Source organism: Lactuca virosa, chromosome 2, assembly GCF_052849685.1.
Source record: "Lactuca virosa cultivar CGN04683 chromosome 2, Lactuca_virosa_CGN04683_v6, whole genome shotgun sequence".
Lineage (NCBI taxonomy): Eukaryota > Viridiplantae > Streptophyta > Magnoliopsida > Asterales > Asteraceae > Lactuca > Lactuca virosa.
The window spans coordinates 269,075,942-269,090,011 of NC_136427.1; the positions used below are offsets into that span (position 1 = coordinate 269,075,942).

The window sequence follows — 14,070 nt, forward strand, 5'->3', positions numbered from 1 at the left end:
GAAGTCCGGAACTAACCACGGCCTTTCCCTCTGCATCAGACCGTAGTCCGGAAACTGCATCGGACCATAGTCCGGAACTAACCAGGGCCTTGCCCTCTACATCGGATCGTAGTCCAGAAACTGCATCGGGCCATAGTCCGGAACTAACTAGGGCCTTGCCCTCTGCATCGGACCGAAGTCCGGAACTGACTGAACATATCATAGCATAATCATAACTACTAGCATAAACACATATACTGCATACTGCATCAGACCGAAGTCCGGAACACATAACACGAAGACATGCTTGAATCACAAAGACATCAAGCACACTGAACTACTGCATCAGACCGAAGTCCGGAACTACTGCTAACTTAAACGGGTCGGCATTGTGGCCGTAGACCCATTCCTACTGGAAGGAAACTCACCTCGTAACGCTGGCTGCTGAGGTGCTAAATCTGAGACTGTCTAACTACTGCTCCGGAACTCCCCGGCTATAAATCCCATAAACACTAAATCAAATACTAATAACTAATCTCAAGGTAAAATGACTATTTTACCCCTGGTCAAAGTCAACTTCCTGGTCAAAGTCAACTTCCTGGTTGACTCTACTCGCTAAGTTCCCGGACTCAAACTTCTCTAACTCGCGACTCGACTCGCCGAGTCGGGACGTGGACTCACCGAGTCCCTCTACTTCCATATCCTTGTTCTAACTCACTGACTCCTCTTCCACTCGCTGATTCAACTCACAATTCCAAAATCGGAGAAATCGGGAGGATTTGCGCTCCGACTCGCCGACTCCAAGAACAACTCGTCGAGTCCTATGCATGTCCTCACTAAACAGTTGATTCTAATCGATTTCAGTGCATCCAAATCATAGATCTGAGCTTCTAGGGCCGATATAACACGTAAAGTTTCCAACTTTACGTACATGCATAGAGGTATGAAGCTAAAACACCAAAATAAGCTAGAAATGGGAACCTAGGGTTTGGAACAAGGCCTTGCTTTGCATAAAGGTAGCTACTTTGAGCTCCTGGGGCTCAATGATGTCCAGATCTATAGCTCACTACCCTAAGGGAGCTCCAATCTCGAGTTTGGACCTTGAAATGTCCCAAAAGTGGCAAAACAAGCTTATATGAAGATCTACTAGGAAAATGAACAAGGTAGTGGCTTTATTACCAGATGAAGTAGCAAATGGAAGCTAGCTTCTGGATCTCCTTCTTCTCCTTTGCACCTTCTTTCTTTCCTTCTCTTCTACACTTCCAAGAATACACCAAAACACTCAAAATCAAGAAGGAATCACTCAAGCTCACCAATGGAGGGCTAGGGTTTTGAGTTCTGGACTATAGGGGCCGCAAATGAAACCTAGGGAAGAGAATGAGATGCTTAAACAGGGTACCAAGTAACGGAATTAGGGTTTCCCGACCCAGACCAGACTCGCCGAGTCCAGTAGCCGACTCGTCGAGTCGGTCACTTAATCTTCCACACGGAGCCCGCTCTGACTCGTCGAGTTCTTCCTTGGGCTCGACGAGTTGACTCTTTTGACTTAGGGCTTTTCTTTCCTTTCTTGGTCTTTCTGATTCTGGGTGTTACAAGAGGTGTAACAATTGAGGCACTAAGCTCTTGAAGGTCAAGATCAACTAATCAACAAGGAAAAGGTATTCTTCTAACTATGGTTTAGTTATTGATTTCGAAAATTGTATGTTATATTAGGGTTTATGCTTTGGATAATTAAATTGCATGTATAACTTGAGAAAAACCTAGATCCAAAGCATTAGGGTTGCATGTGCATCATAGGAATGTTGTAGTGCTCAAAATCCATCAGTGGTATCAGAGCTTAGGGTGTTTTTCTGTTATATTTGATGCATTGATGAATTGTTCAAAGCAAAAGAAAAAAATCGATTTTGGTTCTGCATGATAAACACGACGTGTAATGGCATTACACGACATGGAGACCAGTTAGATGGAATATTTTCAGATTTTTGACTTAAATTAGATTTGGATAATTACCATAAGTTGTTTTATTAATTAAAATTTGAATTTTCTGATATGGTAATTGATATCCTAATCTAATTGAAAGATAATTGTCAAATTTTAAGATAATTATGAGATTTTATGATAAATTGATTATTTGTAAAATTTGATTTGAATTTTCTTACCAAGTAAACGGATTATGATCAAATTTTGAGATAATGGTTAAAATTAAACGATTAGTTTAAATAAATTTGATCCAGAAAGTTTTGAAAAGTTTCATAATTTGCCCTTAAGTTTTGGAATTTAAAATTTGATTAAAAAGTTTTAATTTTGAAATATTAAATTCTAAACCCTAGTGTTTTAAAAGTTTAAAATACAACCCTTATACTATTATAATATAAAAAGCTTAATACTTATATATATGTATAAGATGAGTCAGTCTTACCGTTAGTAGGCCTTATTCACGAAGCCGGTCTCTAAGGGGGGGTATAAGGAAATTGCCTATAAAATGGCGATTGAATGGGTGTCTACTCTCACCCACCGCTTCCTTGATTGGTGGAGGGTCGTTAGCCGAACGGGTAGGATAGAACATTAATTCCTCATTAATAAGTATAATGAAAGATATAAAGTAACTAAATGTTTTTATAAATTCACAATCTTAGTTACTTTAGGAAAAATGTGAAAATGATGCTATTCCATGAAATTGCACTTTGCACCTTGTCAATGTCGTTAGTGGAGTGTTTTTGGTTAACTGGCACATAAATTTGGACTAACAAGGGTGGCAAGACTAACAAGTGTGGCAAAGGGTGGCTCGAGAATTATCATAGAGCAATGGAGCGTGTGTGGTTAACCGGCACGTTGATTAGATGGTAAATGACTCGAGAGTGCCAAGCTAATTTGCATGGTTATTCATACATTGTTTGTGATCCTCAGTATCCCAGTCATAAACTTGAAGGGCATAATCGAGATTAAACATACCATTGAAAAGCTCAATGAATCTCAAAAGAATCTAGGAATTTCATTTCATTTAAAACCTAAGTGTTCATTTCGTTTTTCATGGTGGAAATTGGTAAATCGTCATTTACCTACCTTCATATAATTTACAATTGGATTACCGCATCCCTCTTCCGAATTGTGAATTATAGTGTTAGGTCATAGCCTTAATATTTCATTTGGGTGTTATATTAAGGATTTCTTATCTAATCTAAATTTTGTTCATTTTATTTTCAGATGTCTGGCTCAAACAACGCTTCTGGCTCAAACTCCAACCCCTCAAGCTCCTTTTCTCTTATGAACATTTGTGGGAGGGTCACTTTCAATGGGTCCAATTACAATGATTGGATCCGCAACATCCGCATGGCCCTTCGATACGAGGAGAAAGAATGCGTCCTCGACGAAAAGCTCAAAGAGATAGACGAAACCAAAGCTTCTCCTGAAGAGATAGTTGAGTATAGGGCTCACGAAAAAGATGCGACAAAGGTGTCGTGTATAATGGTAGCCACCATGACTCCTGAGCTCCAACGATTCTACGAGGACTACTGGCCTTACGAGATGTGCAAAGATTTGATGGAAAAGTACCATCAAAGTGCACGTCAAGAAAGGTACGAGATTGTCGCCTCGTTGATAACAACCAAGATGAAAGATGGAGAGTCCATCACGAGCCACTTGCAAAGGATGAAAAGGTATGTGGATCGTCTGCTCAAGTTGAATGTCAACTTTGGCGAAGAGTTAGGTAGTGTTTGTTTTTTGTCTGCAGATCTGCGTGGCCTCTTCTGTCTGCGTCGCACAGACCACGCACAGACATTAGCCTTCGCACACTGTTTGTTTTTTTGAAGACTGCAGACCTACAAATGTATGCGCGCCCTCTTCTTGGCGCAGATGTGGACCAGAGTCTTCTAACATCTTCAGACATCTTCTAGCCTAAAAAAACATATATATCTTTATTTTTTTTTAAAGTTTTTTTTTTAATTTATATTTTTTCCAACCTTATTAATGATAAACAATTTGAAAAAAAAAATTACAAAACTTAAAAAAAACGTTTGACGATACAAACATGATATTTTTGACAAATTTATAAATAAAGATTTATTACAATAATAGTCGTTGAAGTTGTTTATATAAATATGAAAAAAAAAATCATAACATATTATTATATTTTTTTGCCAAATTTTGTAAAACATTATTTAATACAATATCGTCAATTTCTCGAGAAAAAATATTTATGGTACGTTTTAAATGGATTTAATTGAAAAAATCGAAGTTTATTTCATCCATTTATGTATCAAATTCTTTGATCACTAATTATAATGTTTAGTTATAACTTTACAACCAAATTTGTTGGTTTTTATCAAATATATACGTTAATTCATACCATTTTTATTTTTATTTTTTATAGAATAATACAAAAAAGTTGATCTAGATTCGTTAATTATTTATAACAAAGTCATAAAAATATTAAAAAATCACTTTGAAGTTTAAAAAAATCAGTTTATTTAAATTTCAGTTTATTTTAGTAGTCCGTAGATGTTAAAAAAACAAACAGTCTTATTTTTTCAGACTGCAGACGTTTGGTCCATCTCTTCTACTGCAGAGGTCTACAGATGTGGTCTACAGACTGCAGACATTTTGCCTCAGAAAAAACAAACAACACCTTAGTGATTGATATAATCCTACACTCTTTACATCCTTGCTATAACCAGTTCAAGATGACTTATCATATGAACAAGGAGAAAGTCACCTTGAGCAAACTTCAAGGTCTATTAAGAACTGTTGAAAGTGGACTCAAAGACAAAGCTGTCGCATCCACTCCTACTATTGTTGGCCCAGTCCTGGCTATTGGACATGGGAAGGGGAAAAAGAGGAAAGCTCCCTCTAAGAATCACAAGGGAAAGTATCATGATGGATCTTCTTCGAGTGGGTCCAAAGGAAAAGGTGGTTCTGCTGCTCCCTCATCTGATCCAAAAGAAGCAGAGTGCTTCTACTGTCACAACAAAGGGCATTGGAAACGAAGTTGCCCGAAGTATTCGCAGGATATCAAGGATGGGAAGATAAAACCCACCTTCGTAGGTATTTACACTATTTAATATAATAACTCATCACATGCTAATTCTTGGGTCATTGATACAGGATGTGGTTTTCACATTTGTTCTGATTTGTAGGGGCTAAGAAGAAGTAGGGATGTGGAGCATGGGAATATGAACCTGATAATGGGGAATAAGAAATCGTCGCCTGTCACCAAGATCGGGATTTATTCTTTAATGCTTTGTAGTTGGTTAGGTTTAGAGTTGAATAATTGTTGCTACTCGTCAGAAATGACGAGGAATATTATTTCTTTTCATGGTTTGTACATACATGGTTTTAGATTTTCGTTTAATAATGGAATTGGTTCTATAAATTCCTTATATAATGGTACTTTATATTTTGAAGCATTGCCGTGTAATGGTGTATATGAAACTGTGATGGTTCTAGACAACTTAGGAAATAATGTGTTGCATATCGATTCGTCTAATGGTTTAGACAAGGCATGCTTGTGGCATTGTCGTCTTGGACATGTCAACAAGATGCGCATAACCCAAATCCAAAAGGATGGAGTCTTGGAGTCATTTGACCTAAAGTGGGATGACACGTGTGAATCTTGCTTGCTTGGAAAGATGACTAAATCGCCTTTCACTGGTACTTGTGAAAGAGGTGAAGGATTATTGGATTTCATACACACAAATGTATGTGGGCCCTTCAGATCCATCACAAGGGATGCTAACCGCTTCTATGCAACTTTTACCGACAATTATAGCAGATATGGGTATATCTACTTAATCAAGCACAAGTCGGAAACCTTTGAAAAGTTCAAAGAGTTTAAACAAGAAGTGGAGAATCAATTGTGCAGGAAGATAAAGATGCTCAGATCCGATAGGGGTGGTGAGTATCTTAGTATCGAGTTCCACGACTATCTTAAGGAATGTGGAATTGTTTCACAATTGACGCCACCAAGGACACCGCTGCTTAATGGTGTGGCCGAGAGGCGCAATCGAACCTTGTTGGATATGGTTCGTTCCATGATGAGTCGAGCTTCGTTACCTATCTCATTCGGGGGGTATGCCTTAGACACTGCCGCCCATATACTTAATCTAGTCCCAACTAAGAAGGTTGCCAAAATACCTCACGATATGTGGACAGAGAAGATTCCATCGTTGGCACATATCAAGGTTTGGGGTCGTGAGGCTTTCGTAAGACGAAAGACTCACGACAAACTTCAACCTCACAGTGAGCGGTGTATTTTCATCGGCTGCCCACATAAATCTTTTGGATATCTTTTCTACAGACCTAGTGACAACGTGGTCTTCGTAGCAAGGAGAGGGGTTTTCCGTGAGAGAGAACTCGTATGCAAAGAGGACAGTGGGAGGCAAATTGATCTTGAAGAGCTTCAAGAGTCAAGCGATAAAGGAACCTCTAACACTAGCGCTCAACTTGAGGAAGAAATTCATGTTGAACCAATTGACGAGTCCTTACCTCTAAGATGTTCGAGTAGAGTTAGTGTTCCACCTGTGTTGTATGGTTTCCATATTAGAGCTGAAGGTGATACGTTTATCAATGGTACTACACTGATAAATTTGGATGAACCTAACAACTACAACGAAGCCATGGCGGGCCCAGACTCTGCAAAATGGAAAGAGGCAATGGACAGCGAGATTCAGTCCATGTATGACAATCAAGTTTGGAACTTGGTTGACAATGTGTCAGGTCGTAAGACGGTCAGGTGCAAGTGGATTTTCAAGAAGAAGACTGACATGGATGGTAAAGTGCATATGTTCAAGGCACGATTGGTTGCGAAGGGCTTTACTCAAACCCCAGGGGTTGACTATGATGAGACCTTCTCACTAGTGGCCAAGATCAAATCTATTAGAGTTATGTTGGCTATCGTTGTGTTTCATGATTATAAAATTTGGCAGATGGATGTCAAAACCGCTTTCCTTAACGGGAAGCTGGCTGAAGATGTTTACATGTGTCAGCCAGAGGGTTTTGTGGATGCCAAATACCCCAATATAGTGTTCAAGCTTGAGAAATCCATTTATGGATGAAAACAAGCGTCTCGTAGACTCAATCTTTGTTTCGATGAGAAAGTCAAAGAGTTTGGATTTTCGAGAAGCGAGGATGAGTCATGTGTATATGTCAAGGCTAGTGGGAGTATAGTTAGCTTTCTAGTTTTGTATGTTGATGACATACTGCTCATAGGAAATGACATCCCGACATTGCAGGAAGTTAAGACCTGGCTTGGGAAGTGTTTCGCTATGAAGGATCTAGGAGAAGTTGCTTATATTCTGGGGATAAGGATATTGAGAGATAGAAGTAGGAGACTAATAGGACTTAGTCAAAGTACTTACTTCGACAAGGTGATGAAATGTTTTAGCATGGAGAATTCCAAGAAAGGGGAACTGCCAATCCAAAGAAATACCAAGCTGAGTAAGAATCAGAGTCCGAGTACCGATGCCGAGATAGCGGAAATGAGTCGAGTGCCATATGCTTCCGCCGTTGGCTCGATCATGTACGCTATGACATGTGCTCGCCCTGATGTGGCTTTTGCGCTGAGCATGGTTAGCCGATATCAAGGGAACCGGGGTAAAGCTCATTGGACCGCAGTGAAGAACATTCTTAAGTATCTGCAAAGGATTATGGATTGGGTCCTTACACTTGGTGGGAGTGATAACTTGAGAGTGACAGGATACAGTGACGCCGACTTTCAGACCGACAGAGATAACTTCCGCTTTCAGTCGGGCTGGGGTTAAAGGAATTAATTAAAACTGTAGGGACTAAAGGTGACAATGTTCAATAGTTGAGAATTGGACAATTCTAGAACCACGCTAATGAGGGGGGAACGAAATCTAGAGCATCTCTAGGGTTTCCTTGGGCCCTAAGGGTACCTTGGATGCCTTATGGAGGAAGTTAAGGGATTAGGGTTATCTTGGATACAGATGTCTTATCTATTACCTTCCTAACACCTATATAAACCCTCCATAGGGTTAGATTTCGAAAATGATTCCTCTAAGAGCCTAAGGGCTGAAATTTCTCTTCTACTACTTTCTCTTTAGTTTTCCTTGGTCGCTTGAGTTTGTTTGTGAACCATTAGAGGCGCGACACTTGTGACGCTTGCTACCAAAGGTATATCAAGCAAGGATTCAAGATTGTTTACAATAACAATCTTAAAGGTATGTATTATAACCCCTATTATGTTAATTTCGATTATACACTAGGGATCTAAGGTTTATACTTTTTTGTTCATTATTGTATGTTCAATTAGAGAAAACGTAGATCTTCAATTAGGGTTGCATGCACACATAGGATTGTATGTTTTGCTCAAAACTCATCAGTAGTATCAGAGCCTAGGCTTAGTTTTCTATTGAATTGATACTAATATGAACTTGAACAAGGAGGAGAAAACAAAATCGCCATTCTATTCTTCGAACTCGACGTGTTAGACTGCAACACGACGTGTTGGTCCTCCAACACGGCGTGTTTGTGTGTCAGATCCTAATTTTGGATTTTCTTGTCTAACTTGATTTATTTGATTAATATTCGGTAATTATCTTTTATTAAATCTTCCATAATCCGATTTTTGGTAATATTAGGGCCTGTTTGATTTCAACTTACCGGGTCCAGTCAGTGCTGACTGCTGACTCGGTCAGTAGTCAGCTGTTTGATAATTACAAAATATAGTTGATTCGGTCAGCCATTCCAATTACCCTCGGTCAGCCATTCCACTTACCCTAGATAAAAGTCTATCCCCAACACCTGCTGTTGTTGATCGCCTCCATCACCAACAGCTTCTACCGTGAGTTCACCTCCTGTGCCATCTTCTCCAGCGACGATTACACAACGCCGGCGACTCCTCTGCACCGGCGACGACCACACATCTCTACTGCAGGTAATGTTTTCTGCAATGTTTTTTTTTTGCTTTTTTTATGAATTTACCCAAGTGCTCTCAATCTACTGGTTTTGAAGATTTCGAAGCTTGATTTGATTCCATTGTCTTGTTTCAGATGGTCTTGAATCTGCATCTGTTCGTAAATCTATTTTTGAAGCAATGGCACTCTAAAATCTGCTAGAAAAGGGAGGAGATAAGTTGTGCACACAATGTGTTTGACAAAATGCCCAAGAGAAATTTAATACTAATAGGTTACACCCAAATCTTGGACTAAAAACTTATAATCATATTTGATCCTGTGAATTTTGTTAAGATAAGAAAGTGTTATATGCTTAGGCCCCGTTTTGTTCACTAGATTCCGGATGAATTAGGAGGAATTGGAAAATAAATTCCTTTCTTAAATGTGTTTGGATGACCAAATCACATGAAACTAATTTCCAGGGTGTATATTAAAATCGGCAAGTAAAAGATTTTCAATTCTTTAGGTAAACTGTATGTATCTTGATTCAATTCCTTATCAATTACAATGTTGACAAATTTACCCGTGTATCCTATTTCCAACTGATACGTTTTCTTGGAATCAAAACACAGTTTTTCTGGTTTATTGCTTCTGTGATAAACAATTTTTCTGGTTTATTGCTACTGCTTCTACTTTTTTTTTGTGATTTATTTAATAATGAGAGAAAATTACACTTTGTGATTAGGAATTTAGGATTTGTGAGATTTTTAATTTTGGTGTTTGTTAGTTTTTATTAATTATAAGTATAAGTATTTACTATTTTTTTCTAAAAAGCGTCAATCACCTCAAATGAAGTTTGTCAGGCCAAGTTTCCGTTTTCTTAGATTGAAGTTTTTATTTGGCTATGCAATTAATTTGGAAAGGGTATGCATTCTTAAAATATACTATATTAAATATTTTTTTTTCAATAGAAAATCAATACTTTTAGTAATTAGCCAAGGGTATTCATTTGCATGCCCTTATAATACTCTAAATCTGCCTGAGATTAAAATTTATTTGTATGAAATCAAAATTTATGTTGTATATGCTGTTAAAATTTATGCTTGATTTATTTGTAAATGTGTGTTATGTGGATGATTAGCTATTTTTTTCCCTTTTTACAATAGACATGACAGATAAAAGAATTAGGGTTAGTTGGAAGTCGGAATTGGTGTACAAAACTTTTTTGGAAGCATGTATACAAGAATTAACAAGCAATGGTCGGGAGGGTAGTGGCCTAAAAGCAAGCTCATGGGCTGTGGTCGCGGAGAAATTGAAAACAGATCATAATTTTATTGTCGAGAAAAAACAAATGAAAAACCGATACGACTATTTAAAAGCAAAGTATGCAGTGTGGTTAAAACTTAAAAACAAAACAAGAAATATTTATAATCCCATAACGAATTCTTTTAACATGACTAATGAAGAATGGGAAGCGGAAGCGAAGGTACATATATACATATTTTTTAAATTAGATTATTTTTTTAACTATGTTAATAATATTTATTAAATTTTCAAACAGTTGAACAAGTATGTAGATAAGCTGAGAAATGCACCCCTCCCTTGCCCTGAACTTTGTACCCAACTATTTGATGGGGCGACCTCGACCGGTGTTCATAGTTGGGGGCCATCTTCGACACTACCTCATCCCAATGAAACCTTCAGTACACATGATTTTGAGGATACAAAGATGGATGAGCCAACACCTCATGCAGATACCCCAAGCTCAACAGTACCTCAACCTACTAGTGAGGAATCATCTGGGCGGACAAAAAACAAGGGGGGCAAACAAAATGGTCCTAAAGAAACCACACTTGATGATGAGTTGAAAGAAGTTGGAAAAGAAATTATCAAGGCTGCACAAGCATTCACGGAAGCAAATAATCTTGACAAGGAGATGGATGCTTGTATGGTGAAGTTGACAAGCTTGGAGTGGGGAGAATATGATCCGAAATACACCATTGCTCTTATGTTATTTGCTGAAAGTGCTGGTAATAGGAAAATTTGGTTACGCCTTAACTTGTCAACTTGTGGGTCGTGGGTAACAAATGCGGGAAGAAAGTTTGGATTAGTTGGTTGACTTTAGTATGTTATGGTTCATTGTTTGACTTTAGTATGTTATGGTTCATTGTTTGACTTTAGTATGTTATGGTTCATTGTTTGACTTTAGTATGTTATGGTCCATTGTTTGGCATTAGTATTCTATGGGTTAGTTATGTTTTGGATTGTTTTCTTAGGTGCAGTTGTGTTATATGAATTTATATGTTATGGAATGTTATGCTTTTAGTTTTTACATGTTACGGTTTGTTATGTTATGGATTGTTATGTTATTGATTGTTATGTTATTGATTGTTATGTAATTTGTATTTGACATCTAACATGACACATGGATAAAGAAGGTGAGTTTTTATATTTCCTTATATTCTCGTGGTATTGGTTGATGTTGGTCCGACAAAGGCAAAGAATAATTAAAAGAATAAGAGGTAGTGAACAGGTAGCAAAGGGGTATGTGTATACGCAAGATTTGATACACGGATGTCCTATACAATGTTACGATATGATACGTCTTTCACAAGATGCATTTGTACTATTATGCAATCACTTTACACAAAGAAATTGGTTGCAATGTAGTAGGACGATAAGCGTTGAAGAGAAGATGGCTATGTTTTTACATGTTATAGGACATAATGAACGTTTTCGAGCCGTTAAAGAAAGATTTTATCACTCCACACAAACGATTCATCAATGTTTTCATGAGGTCTTACGTGCAATGATGTGTTTTGCACGAGAAGTTATAGTACCAACCTCGTCTAATCCAACAAGAAATACCTCAGAACGACATAGACGGCTAATGCACATATTTCCCGGAGCAATAGGTGCACTAGATGGAACACTTATACATGCAGTTGTGCCTGTTGATCAACAAACTCGTTATAGGGGAAGAGGAAAAGGTGAATGTTATCAAAATGTAATTGGAATTTGTAATTTTGATGTGATATTCACCTTTGTATGGGCCGGATGGGAGGGCATAGCACATCATTCTAAAGTTTTGAAAGAAGTTGCATTTAACCCGACTTCCGGATTTCCATTCCCTCCACCAGGTTTGTAACTTTACTATACGTTTTATTATCTATATTATTTATATGATACATTTGTCAATCATCTACAGATAAATATTACCTTTGTGATGCCGCATACACCAACACCCATGGATTTATGGCTCCCTACCGCAATACTAGGTATTGGTTAGCCGATTTTCGAAGAAACAGAGCTTTAACTAAGGAAGAAAGGTTCAATCATGCTCATGCACAACTTAGAAATATCATTGAACGTGCTTATGGTGTATTGAAGGCGGGATTTCCAATTTTAAAACAAATGGCTCCTTATCCTTTTCCAGTGCAAAGAGACATAGTCATTGCTTGTGTTGCGGTCCATAATTTTATAAGGAAATACGATATTGAAGATGAATTATTTACGAACTTTGAACAAAACACTATGGTTACTCCTAATGTGGGTGGTTGAGGAAGTGAGGGCCAAAACATAGAAGGCATAGAATGGGGTTCAGAAGTCGTTGACTATATGACTACTTTGCGTGACCAGATTGCTAATCAGTTACTTTCAAATGGTTCACGTTAAATGGTGTACTTTTTTATTATGTATGACAATGTGTATTTGGATTTTGTACTACACTTTGTATTTGGATTTTAATTGATGTATGTTTAATTTGGATTTTATATGATAAATTGTGTTTTTATAATTCTTTTATCCCGCACAAGAGACAACACAAGGGTAATATGGTCATTTTTTCATTCAGCACAACCATTCAGATAAATAATCAAACAATATAAACTCAGTCAGATATGGACTCAGTCAGCATTTCTAACCCAGTCAGCTTCTAACCCAGTCAGCTCTAACCCAGTCAGCAACTATCAAACGACCCCTTAGATAATCAATTAATACCTAAATGTTAGGATATAATTATGAATTGGATAAGGTTAATTTTATTTAATTATAATTATCCTTATGGATATGATTAATAATTTAATTAATTGTTTAGTAAAAGGATAATTAATATATCCATTATTGGTTACTAAATAATTCATTTAATTATTAATTGGAGTTAATAATTAATGTTAATTTAGGGTTGTTTGAGATTTAAATTAAAAGTTTAATTTTTGAAATTTAAAATGTAAACCCTAAATTACATCTTTCTGGATCTCATTATTAATTTAATTACTTGATTAATTAAAGGATAATTAATAAATCCATAATTTGTTTAAATTTAATTAAGTTAAAAAGTTTAATTTATTAAATGATTAAACCCTTGCTGTTTTAAAATGTTTTAAAATACACCCTTATATTATATGTAGAATTAAAAGTTTAATATTACTATATATATATAAGACAAGTCAGTCGAACCGCTAGTACGCCTCATTCACGAAGTCATACTATAAGGAGAGTTTAAGGAAGCGGCTTGTAAAATGACCGTCATTAGGTATCCATTCTTACCCACCGCTCTCTTGTATGGTGGAGGGTCGTTGGCCGAACGGGTTCGATAGGACAATTAATTCTCATTAAAAGTATAATGATAAAGTAACTAATCCATTTTCCAAAATCTCATTCTTAGTTACTTTAGAAAAAATGTGAATTTGATGCTAACCCATGAAATTGCACATTGCACCTTATTAGTCGTTAGTGGAGCGTGTGTGGTTAACCGACACACTAACACGGGACTAATATTATTGGCAATGGGTGTCTCGTAAATTATCATTGAATTAATGGAGCGTGTGTGGTTAACCAGTACGTTAATTTCAGATGATAAATGACATCGAGAGTACCAAGCTAATTTGCATGGTTATTCACATCTCGTTTGTGATCCTCGGCATCCCAGTCGCAAAGTGAGAGCATAATCGTGATTAAACATGTCATTGAATAGTTCAATGAATCTCAAAAGATCTAGGAGTTTCAATAAGATTGAAATTGGTAATTGATTTACCTACCTAAAATAGATTCGAATTTGATTACGGCATCCCTCTTCAGAATTCGAATCGAAAATATGGATCCTAGTCTTAATTTAAATTTTTCAGGTTAATAATTAAGGATTAAAATCAACTAACTTTAATTATGTTTTCTCCTATTATAGATGTCAAGTTCTGACAACAATGGTCTTCCTTATTCTTTTGGAAATGTTTTTCCTTCTGAA

The 14,070-nt window shown here is 37.0% G+C and overlaps 1 protein-coding gene across 1 annotated transcript; it reads left to right on the forward strand.

The window, feature by feature from the left end:
* Window positions 1-9,996: 9,996 nt before the first annotated feature.
* LOC145158498 (uncharacterized) lies at window positions 9,997-12,389 on the forward strand. Its single transcript, XM_079077389.1, has 4 exons — window positions 9,997-10,314; window positions 10,390-10,858; window positions 11,549-11,968; window positions 12,037-12,389. Exons 1-4 carry the CDS (start codon window positions 9,997-9,999, stop codon window positions 12,387-12,389), a joined length of 1,560 nt encoding a protein of 519 aa, XP_078933515.1.
* Window positions 12,390-14,070: the final 1,681 nt, after the last annotated feature.

What these genes read in the sequence shown, in the direction of transcription:
- LOC145158498 (XM_079077389.1), top strand. Translation starts at nt 9,997, where the DNA reads ATGACAGATAAAAGAATTAGGGTTAGTTGGAAGTCGGAATTGGTGTAC. An exon ending in AATGGGAAGCGGAAGCGAAG is followed by an intron (nt 10,315 to 10,389) that starts GTACATATATAC and finishes ATTTTCAAACAG; the next exon opens with TTGAACAAGTATGTAGATAA. An exon ending in GTTATTTGCTGAAAGTGCTG is followed by an intron (nt 10,859 to 11,548) that starts GTAATAGGAAAA and finishes TACATGTTATAG; the next exon opens with GACATAATGAACGTTTTCGA.